At 53.7% G+C, this 13,610-nt stretch overlaps 1 protein-coding gene across 2 annotated transcripts in view; it reads left to right on the forward strand.

Annotated features, from left to right (window-relative positions):
* The window catches only part of DNAH2 (dynein axonemal heavy chain 2), a 117,208-nt gene that overhangs the window by 22,449 nt on the left and 81,149 nt on the right, over positions 1-13,610 (forward strand). The window contains exons 5-13 of one of the 2 annotated variants that reach the window (XM_062216438.1): positions 393-503; positions 1,000-1,238; positions 2,528-2,719; positions 3,336-3,493; positions 3,944-4,031; positions 4,261-4,466; positions 4,834-4,963; positions 6,107-6,289; positions 8,192-8,406. In XM_062216438.1, the coding sequence (XP_062072422.1) occupies positions 393-503; positions 1,000-1,238; positions 2,528-2,719; positions 3,336-3,493; positions 3,944-4,031; positions 4,261-4,466; positions 4,834-4,963; positions 6,107-6,289; positions 8,192-8,406 (1,522 nt within the window). The remainder of the gene's footprint in view (positions 1-392; positions 504-999; positions 1,239-2,527; positions 2,720-3,335; positions 3,494-3,943; positions 4,032-4,260; positions 4,467-4,833; positions 4,964-6,106; positions 6,290-8,191; positions 8,407-13,610) is intronic. The other variant, XM_062216439.1, reaches the window with a different exon arrangement.

Genomic DNA, 13,610 nt, shown 5'->3' on the forward strand with positions numbered 1-13,610 from the left:
GCTCCCCAGGTGCCCACATCTGTGGATGCTCAGGTCTCGTATGTAAAATCGTGCAGTGTTTGCAGAGAACCTGTGCACCTCCTCCTGGTGCTTTGAGTCATCTCTAGAAGAAGACTTCTAGCACCCAACACCGTGGAAAAGCTGCCTCAGCGGCTGTTACCGCGCAGTGCTTAGGGAGAGGAGAGAGGAAGTCTGTACCTGTTCAGTAAAGATGCGATATTTTATGTGTGCATTTTCAACCCAGGCTTGGTTGTATTCATGGATGGGGGACCTGCAGCTATTAAGGGCCACCTGCACCTGCTGAGACCCCTGGACATCAACCCTGATTGATGCCAGGGCAGCAAAAACATGTTCTGCCTGTGTGACCCTCCACGGTCCTTTCCTTTCCGTAGACACTCGGTACAAACTGGAGGGGCACACCGTCCTCTACATCCCCTCAGAGGCCATGAACATGAAGCCCGAGGTGGTCGTCAAGGACAAAGAGTTGGTGCAGCGGCTGGAAAGTGAGTGGCAGCTGTTGCCGGTGCTGGGTGGGAGCGGCAGGGGAGAGGAGAAGGGGCAGCCCAGATGCTGGCACAGGAGCTGGGTTAGGAGGGGTCAGGTGGTATTGTGGGGATGGAAGGACAAAGAAGCACGGTTTTGTTTTTAAGGTTTGTTTTATTTATTTGAAAGGCAGAGTACAGAGAGAGGGAGCAGGAGGGAGGATCATAGAGAGATCTTTCATCCTCTGATCAACTCCCCAAAACAGCCAGGGCTGGGTCAGGCTGAAGCCAGGAGCCTGGAACTCCATCTGGCTCTGCCACATGGGTGGCAGGGGCCCAAGCAGTTGGGCCACCTTCCACTGCTTTCCCAGACGCGTTAGCAGGGAGCTGGATCAGAAGTGGAGCAGCTAGGACTCTAACCGGCACCCATGTAGAATGCCAACATCACAGGTGGCGGCTTAATCTGCTTTGCCACAATGCCAGCCCCATCACAAAGGTTTTGTACCTGCCCCTGCAGCCTCCATGATCCACTGGACCCGGCAGATAAAGGAGGTGCTGAGTGCCCAGGAGACGGTGGAGACCGGAGAAAATCTGGGCCCTCTGGAGGAGATTGAGTTCTGGCGAAACCGCTGCATGGACCTGTCCGGCATCAGCAAGCAGCTGGTGAAGCCGGGAGTGAAACACATCGAGTCCATCCTGCGGCTCGCCAAGTCCTCCTACCTGGCGCCCTTCGTGAAGCTCGCCCAGCAGATCCAGGTTTGTGAGAGCCTCGAAGGCTGGGGCTTGGCAGAGAGTGGGCCGTGGCCGGGATGGTGAAGAGGAGGCCGATACAATCAGCCGTAGGCTGACCCACCGAGCGCCTGGATCCGTCCTTGGGAGCGGAGGAGAGCAGCAGAGCATAGGGTCTCCCAGGGGCTTACAGTTAGGTAGGGAGACAACTGGTTAATCAATGCATAGGTGTTGAGTTTCCTCTGCGAGCCCACCCCCTATAATCCAGCAGAGAAAAAAAGACTTGCAGAAAATAGGATTACTGGAGCCCGTGGGGCTCAGTCAAGAGAGTTACAAGCCACACGCTTACAAATAAATGTGCTGTAATATGACAAGCTGATTCCGTCAGTGCTGGGCCACACAGGAGGTGCCGGTGATCAGCGTGGAGATAGGAATTCCTGAGCGGAATCTCCAACCAGGGATTCAGGGACTGAGCCACAGCTGGCTGGCGAGGTTAAAGCCCCGGGAAGAGAATAGGCCAAAGGAGGGAACTGGCTGAGCCCCACAGGGACAAGTGGGAGTGATGTCCAGTTGGTAGATCGACAACTTTATACAGAGTTGTGAATTCAACTGGAGAAAACCATAGAATGGGCCGGCGCCGCGGCTCAATAGGCTAATCCTCCGCCTGCGGCGCCAGCACCCCAGGTTCTAGTCCTGGTCGGGGCACCGGATTCTGTCCCGGTTGCCCCTCTTCCAGGCCAGCTCTCTGCTGTGGCCCGGGAAGGCAGTGGAGGATGGCCCAAGTGCTTGGGCCCTGCACCCACATGGGAGACCAGGAGAAGCACCTGGCTCCTGGCTTCGGATCAGCGCGATGCACCAGCTGCAGTGTGCCGGCCGTGGCGGCCATTGGAGGGTGAACCAACGGCAAAAAGGAAGACCTTTCTCTCTGTCTCTATCTCTCACTGTCCACTCTGCCTGTCAAAAAATTAAAAAAAAAGAAAGAAAGAAAGAAAGAAAGAAAGAAAGAAAGAAAGAAAGAAAGAAAGAAAGAAAGAAAACCATAGAATGGACACAAGACCTGGCGGGGGAGATGGCACTGTCATCTGAGAAAAAGCTATAAAGAACTTCCCCAGAAGGCAGTCAATGAGTTCAGACCGCCACGAGCCTGGTCCTGAGGGGTCATGGAGTCCTGAACTTGTCACTGCTGGGTAGGGGGTAACTGGGAGGGCTTCCTGGAAGAGGCAGGCAGGTTGGGGTTTAGGGTAGATAAAGAGCACTTGTTCTGAAGCAATTCTCGCCAGTGGGTAAATCTGTCCCCCATTTCCCTTCCCTGCCAGGACGGCTCTCGCCAAGCACAGTCGAACTTGACCTTTCTGTCGATCCTGAAGGAGCCCTACCAGGAACTGGCGTTCGTGCGGCCCAAGGACATCTCTAGTAAGCTCCCTAAGTTGATCAGCCTCATCCGCATCATCTGGGTCAACTCTCCGCACTACAACACCCGGGAGAGGCTGACCTCCCTCTTCCGAAAGGTGCGTGTCCGCAGGGGGCGCCGCAGGGACGGAGCCTGGGTTTGCTGCAGGAGGTGGGATTCACTCGGCTGAGGGTCTGCGGGTGGAAAGGCCCCGAGGGCTGCCCTCAGCCCAGAACAGCCGCCAGAGGCCTCGGGCTGCACCATGGGGCCTGGGCAGGACCGTTTCCTGGTGGAGGTCACCAGGCAGGAAGAGGGGCATTGAGAGGAGGAGTCAGGGAGCTTGGGGAGGGAGGCAGGAAGGACAGGGTCCTGGGCGGGTCGTGTGGTTGTCTGTTCCCCAAGAAGGGGGTCACCATGGGGGGTGGGTAGACAGAGGAAGGGACACTGGCCCTTGGGGAGCAGGACCTGGTGCATCTTACCCCAGGGTGACAGATCCAAAAAGTGGGAGAGGAGAAGATGAGTTGCGCTTGCCGGCAGTGCGGCTGCAGAGGCCACCCAGGCCAAGGAGTGGACGTGGCACTCAGAGAGGTGCTGGCCCGGTCAGCAGTGGGAAGACCAGGCGCAGGACGGGGGTCATGTCAAGGAGCAGGAGGCCCAGGCACAGTCGGGGAGGCTGAGGGAAACGGTTGGCCGGAGGCGAGGTTGGGAACTGAGGCCCTCGGCCCCGTCCGCAGATGAGCAATGAGATCATCCGCCTGTGCTGCCACTCCATCTCCCTGGACCGCATCTTTGAGGGATACGTCGTTTCCAGCAAGGAGGACCTGCAAGGCTGCATCTCCTGCTGCCACGCCTGGAAGGACCACTACCTCCGCGCCGTACAGATGCACACCCAGTACGATGGCTCCCCTGGCATCCTGGAGATGAACCCACTGTCCTTCCAAGGAGACGAGACCCTGACTCCTTTCAGTCTAGGGATCGTATGTTTCTATGCTCAGGAGTCTCTGTGTTGGTCCAGATCTTCTCTCTGAACACAGATATCCAGGCTCCAAGCCCTGGGTCCTCCTTACGCTCACTCCTCTCCTGCCGGTTCCTGGAGCCCCGGCTGGTGTGGACCCCATAGTCTCAACTCCCATTGTGCATCGCCTGCTGCTAGAGCTCCCGTGCGGTGTCCTCTCTCGTTCTCACCGCAGGTCTCTTCCCTCAGCATTCACGAGACGTGCTTCTCGGACCCTTGTTTCCCAAGGGTCTCCCCGAGCCCAGGGCTCCGGGCCGAGCTCGGCATAGGCAGAACGCTCCCTGGTGTTCCTGCTTCTTGACTCAGCCCAGCATTCTCCTAACACAGGTTCTCCAGCCGGGGCTGGGTCCTGGACCAGACCAGCATATTCGCTCAGGTGGATGCCTTCGTCCAGCGCTGCAAGGACCTGATAGAGGTGGGAAGACCACAAACCCTCCAGAACCGTCTCCAGGAGCCAGGGGAGATGGGGCCGATGCTTTTATTAAGAGGCAAATTCTAGAACTTACCACTTTGGCTCTTCCTGCCTAATTGTGTGCCCCTCCCCCCCCAGCATCTGGATGGTCCTCCCTGGTGCATAGCATTGGTGCCACACTCAGGACTCACGTGTGGAAAGCAGGGGGACCCTCACTCTGGCTCTCGTTTAGGTATGCGACTGTCAGTACCACTTTGCCCGCTGGGAAGATGGCAAGCAAGGCCCCCTGCCCTGCTTCTTCGGCGCCCAGGGGCCCCAGATCACACGGAACCTGCTGGAGATCGAGGACATCTTCCACAAGAACCTGCACATGCTGCGAGCCGTGCGCGGGGGCATCCTGGACGTCAAGAACACGTCCTGGCACGAAGACTACAATAAGTGAGCGAGTCGCGGGCTGGCACCAGGGTCGGCAGGGCAGGGAGATCAGGGCCAGGGGTCAGATCAGGGGCTGGGGAGGAAGGCAGGAACGGGCGCAAGGGAAGGGGGTGGTCGGTTGGGTTAAGTGTCCCGAGAGGGCCATTTGAATCTTGGTTCTGCCACACAACATAAGTGACATTGGGCAAGCTACCAGCTGTGAAATAGAACAGACCTCTGAGTGCTGGCTAGAGGATTCAGTGGCTTCGAGGGTGTCGAGCACTTAGCCCAGGGACTCAGCGCCCAGCACATGGGGTTCTTACTCAGGGCCACGCTTGGGGCCAGGCGAGGCCCCCCACCCTCCAACACACTGCTCTGGCCGATGGTGCAGGTTCCGTGCCGGAGTCAAGGACCTGGAGGTGATGACCCAGAACCTGATCACTTCCGCCTTCGAGTTGGTTCGCGACGTGGAGCACGGGGTGCTACTGCTGGACACCTTCCACAGACTGGCCACCCGCGAGGTTGGCACCGCCGCCTCCTTGCCCCCGTTCCCACGCTGTCCTCTTATAGGGGTGGGGGAATGTCTGGCCCGTGGGCTGTATAAGACTCATGAAATCATGAGTCTGACCCTGCTGAGGCAACCGCAGGTGGGACTCGAAATTCCATCAGTCTATAGCAGGCTAATTTTTTTTTTTTTTAAGATTTATTTATTTAGGCCGGCGCTGCGGCTCAATAGGCTAATCCTCTGCCTGTGGCACCGGCGTACCGGGTTCTAGTCCCGGTCGGGGCGCCAGATTCTGTCCTGGTTGCTCCTCTTCCAGTCCAGCTCTCTGCTATGGCCCAGGAGTGCAGCGGAGGATGGCCCAAGTGCTTGGGCCCTGCACCCCATGGGAGACCAGGAGAAGCACCTGGCTCCTGCCATCGGATCAGCGCGGTTCACCGGCCACAGCACACTGGCCGCGGCGGCCATTGGGGGTGAACCAATGGAAAAGGAAGACCTTTCTTTCTGTCTCTCTCTCTCACTGTCCACTCTGCCTGTCAAAAAAAAAAAAAAAGATTTATTTATTTTAAAGTCAGAGTTACACAGAGAGAGGAGAGGCAGAGAGAGAGAGGGAGAGAGACAGAGAAAGAGAGAGAGAGATCTTCCATCCAATAGCTTATGCCCCAATTGGCTGCAATTGCCGGAGCCCGGCCGATCCAAAACCAGGAGCTTCCTCTGGGTCTCCCACATGGGTGCAGGGACCCAAGGACTTGGGCCATCCTCCACCGCTCTCCCAGGCCATAGCAGAACTGGATTGGAAGTGGAGCAGCCGGGACTGGAACCGGTACCCATATGGAATGCCGGCGCTTCAGGCCAGGGCATTAACCCGCTGTGCCACAGCGCTGGCCCCAAGCAGACTAATTTTTAAGTCGATAATTCTGTATGGGCTGCGGATGGTGTTGTAAATATCCCAATGGCCCTTGGCAGAAAAAGGGCTCCCCTCCCCTGCTAGCTCCTCCTGAACCTCCCAGGTGCCCTCCTGCCTCCCTGCAGGCCCTCTCCCACCCCCTGAAGCGCTCCTGCCCTCCTCTGTTCCCCTGGCTGTACATCACGGAGGAACAAGTCGAGAGAGCCCGCCACCGCTGGGAGCGTTGTCAGCCTCATCCCCCCCGCTCCTCCGCAGGCGATCAAGCGCACGTATGACAAGAAGGCTGTGGACCTCTACATGTTGTTCAATAGCGAACTGGCCCTCGTGAACCGTGAGCTGAACAAGAAATGGCCGTACCTGGAGCCCTACATCGCCCAGCACTCCGGACAGGCCCACTGGGTGCGGATCCTGCGGCGTCGCATCGACAGAGTCATGAACGTGAGTGTCCTCGGGAGGCCCGGGGGACTGCCCCCCAGGGGTTCCCTAGAGAGACTTCACGGCCAGTGACCATGCTGGACAGGAGAGGTAGATTGGATTCAGTGAGGCAGGCTGTGGGTTTGGATTCGCAGAGGTGGCCCAGTGTGACTGAAGAACGGCGTCATTTTTGGACATTCGTGTCCAGGTGGAGAGGAGGAATTGGGCCAGTAACTGGGTAGCTGGACCAGCAGAAGGTGACAGAACCACAAGGTCTAGAGGCCACACAGCCAAGACCCTTGTAGGGTCCAGCCTTTCTGGAAGAATATGCATAAAGGAACAGAAGAAATTTTTTTTTTAAATGGGGGAGGTGGATATTAGTTGAAAACCATTGAGATACTGATCTGCTGGGATCTAATTGGTTCTGGGAGAAAATAAGATAGCCTGCAGATACACAGGGACTGCCAAAAGCATGGGAAAATGGAATTGAAAGATAATATTGGCTGGCGCTGCGACTCACTAGGCTAATCCTCCACCTGCGGCGCCGGCACCCCGGGTTCTAGTCCTGGTTGGGGCGCCGGTTCTTTCCCTCTTGCTCCTCTTTCAGTCCAGCTCTCTGCTGTGGCCTGAGAAGGCAGTGGAGGATGGCCCAAGTGTTTGGGACCCTGAACCCGCATGGGAGACCAGGAGGAAGCACCTGGCTCCTGGCTTTGGATTGGCTCAGCGTAGTGGCCATTTGGGAGTAAACCAATGGAAGGAAGACCTTTCTCTGTTATCTCTCTTACTGTCTAACTCTGCCTGTCAAAAAAAGAAAGAAAGAAAGAGAGAGAGAGAAAGAAAATATGAGGGTGGGTGTTTGGCACAGTGCTTAAAACACTGCGTGGGAAGCCCACATCACATATTGAAGTGCTTGGGTTTGAGTCCTGGCATCACTCCTGATTCCAGCATCCTCTCAGTGTACTTGGGAGGCAGCATGTAATGGTCCAAGTATTTGGGTCCCTGCCACCCACATGGGAAAACTGAATGGAGTTCCAGGCTCCTGGCTTTAGCCTGGCGCAGCCCTGGCTGTTGTAGCTCTTTCTGGGGAATGAACCAGTGGATGGAAGATCTCTTTTTGTGTGTCTTTGTTTCTCTCTGTCTCTATACCTTTCAACTAAATAATAATTTTTGAAGATTTATTTACTTATTTGAAAGTCAGAGTTGAGAAAGAGAGAGAGAGAGAGAGAGAGAGAGACAAACTGCCATCCACTGGTTCACTCCCCAAGGGGCCACAATTGCCAGAGCTAAGCCAGGCTGAGGCTGGGCTTCTGGTCAACCTGATACCTCTTAAGTCTTTTCTTTCTATTTGACAGGTAGAGTTATAGACAGTGAGAGAGAGACAGAGACAGAGACAGAGAGACAGAGAGACAGAGAGAAAGGTCTTCCTTTCATTGGTTCACTCCCCAAATGGCCGCTACGGATGGCGCTGCACCAATCCGAAGCCAGGAGCCAGGTGCTTCCTCCTGGTCTCCCATGCGGGTTCAGGGGCCCAAACACTTGGGCCATCCTCCACTGCCCTCCTGGGCCACAGCAGAGAGCTGGACTGGAAGAGGAGCAACCGGGACTAGAACCCGGCGCTGCAGGTGGAGGATTAACCAAGTAGCCACGGCGCCGGCCCTGCTCTTAAGTCTTTTGCCTTCTGTGATTTACTTGTTTTTCTCCTCTTTCTTCCTGAGCTGAATCTCTGGGCTTCTCCCTCCTCACTTTGACTTGCTTTATCTCATTGTGCCTTAGTCTATTCCTCTCACCTGACTGGCTGCCTTCCCCCCACATTGTCAAAATCCGTTAGTCTCCACAGTGCAGGGTGTGTGTGTGTGTGTACACAGGAGGAAACCTGGGGGGAGGTGGCCAGTGGGCTCCACCACCTGTTCTCCCCTTGCCCCCCAGTGCCTTTCCAGTGCCCACTTCCTGCCCCATATTGGGACTGGAGAGGAGAGTGTGCACACCTATCAGCAGATGGTTCAGACCATTGATGAACTGGTCCGCAAGACCTTCCAAGACTGGACAGCAACACTGGACAAGGACTCCATTCGGCGGCTGGACACCCCATTGCTACGCATCAGCCAGGAGAAGGCGGGCATGCTGGATGTCAACTTTGACAAGTATGGAACCCAACCTGGCTCCTTCTCGCTATGCGTGGTCCCTGTCGCCTTCTCCAGCTCCCCCAAAAGTTTAATTCCCACCTCTTGGTTTCTCTCTCCATTCTTCTCTTTCTCTCATACTCTAATATGTTTGCTATAACTTCTTAATTTTAATTTTATATCTTAAAAAAAAAAAAAAAAAACCCTAGTAACTTCTTAGACCTGTGATGTGCATGTTCTGCCACTAGATGGCCATGGTGCTCAGCCAAATCACCCAGCCTGAGCATGGGCTGGGCCTTCCAGAGAATGGATGGGGCTGTCAGAGCATGTCAGGGCTGTCCTACAGCTTTATAATTATGACATTTTTGTAGCATAATTATTTAAGATGTAATTGAGCCATTATTAAATTATTAAAATATATAGTGAGTGGTCTTCCATATGTCATGAGCTGAGATAGGTATAGGAAATTTAAGAGAAAAAATATATTTTAATCTGAGAGGCAAAGAGAGAGATATCTCCCATCTACTGGATCATTCCCCAAATGCCTGCAACAATTGGGACTGGGCCTGGAGCTGGGGACTCCATCCAGGTCTTCCACATGTGTGGCAAGGACCTGATTACTTAAGCCATCACCTGCCACCCCTCCAAGGTCTGCACTAACAGGAACCTGGAGTCAGGAGCCAGCGTGGGCGCTCTGTTTGGGATGCAGGCATCCTGACTGCTGTCTTACCCGCTAGGCCACACGCCTGCCTCCACGGGGTGTTTACAGTGACAGCGCTCCTGCCTCAAGGAGGTCAGGCTGTCCCTTGTGAGTCAGCAGGAGGGAGGACTAAAGGAGGAGCCTGCGAGGCGCCCTCTGCAGAGATTTCACACCTTCTGGAGACAGGTTTTCCCCCACGGGAAGGAAATCGCTCTCTGCCGGCTTGTTTGGCCGCCTCTTACCAACACCTGTTGTAGGTGTTGCTTCCCATGCTTCCAGGCTATGGCCACAGGCATTGGCTTTAACTCATAAAACGACTGTGCTTGTTGGGGGCAACCGTAGGAGGGCCTTTTCCCCAAAGGGCGGCTCTGGGATGGATGCGCGCAGTGTGTCTGTCGCGGGCAGCAGGAGACGGCCTAACAGGAGGAGATGGGTCGTGGCTGAGGAAGGAAGCGAAGCAACAGGACGGAGGAGCGGTACTCATGTCAGGTCAGGCAGGTGGAGAGGGCATCAGAGAGGGGGACGGGGAAATCAGAGGCCACATGGGTGAGGACGTGAGTGTGCAGAGGCCAGGGTAGGAGCTGGGGACACGGCTTTGCCAGTGAGGGCTGTTGGAGACCACGGTGGGTGAGGTGCACCGCGCAGAACCATATAAAAATTGCCTCATAAATCAACGATGACATCCGGAAGATATGGGAAACTGGCCAAGAGTCATCTTAGTTATGACCTTTGTCACAGGGTTGGGTCTGCAAGATGCGTCCTCCCATCAGGCTGGGTGACTCCTAGACGCCCCTGGAGTGCTATAAACATGAGCTCACACAGCTCACCTGTTGCCCTCTTCCCACAAGATAAGGGGCTGTGTTTAAATCACAGAATGCCATTAATGGCTAGTGGTCAGTATTTCCAATTTAAACATGAGAGGGGGCTGGTGCTGTGGCGCGGTAGGTTAATCCTCCGCCTGTGGCGCCAGCATCCCATATAGGCACCAGTTCTAGTCTTGGCTGCCCATCTTCCGATCCAGCTCTCTGCTGTGGCAAAGCAGTGGAAGATGACCCAAGTGTTTGGGCCCCTGAGCCTGTGTGGGAGACTCTGAAGAAGCTCCTGGCTCCTGGGGCTTCGGATCCATCCTGGCCATTTGGAGAGTGAACTAGTGGATGGAGGATCTCTCTCTCTCGCTGTCTCTCCCTCTCACTGTCTGTAACTCAACCTGATAAATAAAGAAATAAAATCTAAAAATAAATAAGTAAATAAATAAGTAAACATGAGAGAAAATGAAAGATGGGACCAGAAGGGAAGAAACGCCATGTGTCAGCCATGGTTGGTGACTCCTGTCTAAGCCTAAGGGTCAGCAGGGGGAGTGGGTGAAGCATGACCAGTGCCACCCAGGCTGCGGTTTGAACCCTGGGGCAGACCTGTGTTGTCATGGGACCTCAGGCAAGCCGCACAACTCCTCTGAGTCAAGATTTCCTCACTGATTTAAAAACTCCAAGGTGCTGGGCCGGTGCTATGGCGCATCGGGTTAAAGCCCCAGCCTGCAGCGCTGGCATCCCATATGGGCGCCAGTTCGAGTCTCGGCTGCTCCTCTTTTGATCCAGCTCTCTGCTATGGCCTGGGAAAGCAGTAGAAGATGGCCCAAGTCCTTGGGCCCCTGCACCTGCGTGAGAGACCTGGAAGAAGCTCCTGACTCCTGGCTTTGGATCAGCTCAGCTCTGGCTGTTGCAGTCATTTGGGGAGTGAACCAGCGGAATGGAAGACCTCTCTCTCTCTCTCTCTCTGGCTCTACTTCTCTCTGTAACTCCTCTGTCTTTCAAAATAAATAAAATAATTCTTTAAAAAAAAAAAAACTCTAAGGTGCTGGCATAGGGGGTGAAGATGCTGCTTTGGTGGGCTGCATCCCATACTGGAGTGCCTGGGTTGGCGTCCAGGCTCTGCTCCCAATTCTAGCTTCGTGCTAATGTGCACCCTGGGAGGCAGCAGGTGATGGCTCAAGTCGTCGGGTCCCTGACACCCATGTGGGAGACCTGGATTGAGTTCTTGGCTCCTGGCATTTGGGGATTGAACTGGCAGATAAGCGATCTCTTTCTTTATATATCTCTCTCTGACTTTCAAATACATAAATAAATAAATAAATTTTAAAAGATTCTATTTGTTTATTTGAAAGAGTTGGGGAGAGAGAGAGGGGAGAGAGAGAGAGAGAGAGAGGGATAGTGAGAGAGAATGATCCTGGCCGAAGCCAGGAACCAGGTTATGGGTTCTCCCGCGTGGGTGGCAGGGACCCAAACACTTAGGTCATCTTCTGCTGTTTTTCCCAGGCCATTAGCAAGGAGATGGATCAGAAGTGGAGCAACTGGGACACAAACCAGTGCCCATATGGAATGTTGGCAGGCATTGTAGGTGGCAATTTTACCCACTGGCCAGCCCCAATAAATAAAATGCTAACAATTAAAAAACATCTTTTCATGAGGCAGAATGACATGAGTAAAGGCTCTTTTTTTTTTTTTTACAGGCAGAGTGGATAGTGAGAGAGAGAGAGAGACAGAGAGAAAGGTCTTCCTTTTTCCGTTGGTTCACCCTTCAATGGCCACCGTGGCCGGTGCACTGCGCTGATCCAAAGCCAGGAGCCAGGTGCTTTTCCTGGTCTCCCATGCGGGTGCAGGGCTCAAGGACTTGGGCCATCCTCCACTGCACTCCCGGGCCAGAGCAGAGAGCTGGACTGGAAGAGGAGCAATCGGGACAGAATCTGGCACCCCAATCGGGACTAGAACCCGGTGCGCCGTCGCCACAGGTGGAGGATTAGCCTATTGAGCCGCTGGCCGAGATATCTCTTTAAAAAAAATATATTATTTATTTATTTATTTGAGAGGTAGAGTTACAGACAGTGAGAGGGAGAAAGAGAGAAAGGTCTTCCTTCTGTTGGTTCACTCCCCAGATGGCTACAATGGCTGGAGCTGCGCCAATCCGAAGCCAGGAGCCAGAAACTTCTTCTTGGTCTCCCATGCGGGTGCAAGGGCTCAAGCACTTGGACCATCCTCCACTGCTTTCCCAGGCCATAGCAGAGAGCTGGATCGGAAGAGGGGCAGCCGGGACTAGAACTGGCATCCATATGGGTGGAGGATTAACCTACTGTGCCACGGAGCCAGCCCAAGAAATATCTCTTATTCTCTGGTTCACTCCCCAATGCCTGCAATAGCCAGGGCTGGACCAGGTGGAAGCCAGGGGCCAGGAATTCCATTTGGGTCTCCCAAGTGGGTGGCAAGGACTCAAATGCTTAAGCCATTCCCTATTGCCTTCCTGCACATTGGCAGGAAGCTGTATCGAAGTGGAGTAGCCAGGACTCGAATAGAGAATTTTGATAAGTTAAGCCAAGTAGCTGGCTAACTGCTCACCACAATGCCTGCCTGCCCCAATTTGGTATATATGTTTTTTGCCACTCTTCCTCCCTCCCCCGTTTGGAAGGGTTGTTTTTCTTTAATATTTTTCATCCTTACATTTTTTTGTTTTTTGTTTTAATTTGAGAGGGAGGAGAAAAGAAGAGAGAGACAGAGATTGCTTCCATCATTGATTTAATTCCCAAATGCCCACAACAGCAGGGAGTGGACCAGGCCAAATCAGGACCTGGAAACTCAATCCAGATCTCCCATGGGGGTGGCAGGGACCCAAGTACTTGAGCCATCACCTGCTGCCTCCCAGGATGCACATTAGCTGGGGGCTGCAGTCAGGAGCTAGAGTGGGACTCAGACCCAGCTATTTCAGAATGGGAGGGGGCATCCTAACTGCTAGGTTCAAAGCCCACAGCTGCGTATTTTTAAATTACCAAAGAAGTAGATGCTCAGTGTTTGGGGAAAAAAAAAGTATTGATGTAGAAATGTGTAAAGCAAAAAGTGAAAATCCAGCACACAGCTCCAATCCCTGGAGGTAGCCATGTAATTAAAGATAGATACCACACACATAGAATAGGATCACATATGAACAGTATTTTTGCAGCTTGCTTTTTAAAAAGACTTATTTATTTTTATTTTATTTGAAAGGCAGAGAGTCAGAGACTGAGAGAGAGAGAGATCTTCCATCTGCTATTTCACTCCCAAATGCCCACGACAGCCAGAGCTGGGCCAGACCAAAGCCAGAAGCCAGGAACTCCATCTGGTCTCCCTTGTGGATGGCAGGGTCTCAAATATTTGAGCCATCATTTGTTGCCTTCCAGCATATGCACCAGCAGGAGGCTGGGTGTGTGGTAGAGGTGGGCCCTGCACCCAGGAACTCTGAGATGGGATGTGGGTGTCCCAAGCAGTGGCTCAACCTGCTGTGCCGTAGCACCCGCCCCCAAGACTTGCTTTTTTAAAGGTTCACAATGTGTGTGGAGATTTTTCATTCTCTATATGTAGAACTAATTGTTTTTCACAGCTTATACCATTCCACAGTATGGCTGTCATGTTGTTTAATTGACCAGTCCATTATTGATGGATGTATGAGTATGGTACAATTTCCAGGAAGTTTCTGAAATTTTCTGTACTGGGGGGGATTCATC

Source organism: Lepus europaeus, chromosome 18 (genome assembly GCF_033115175.1).
Source record: "Lepus europaeus isolate LE1 chromosome 18, mLepTim1.pri, whole genome shotgun sequence".
Lineage (NCBI taxonomy): Eukaryota > Metazoa > Chordata > Mammalia > Lagomorpha > Leporidae > Lepus > Lepus europaeus.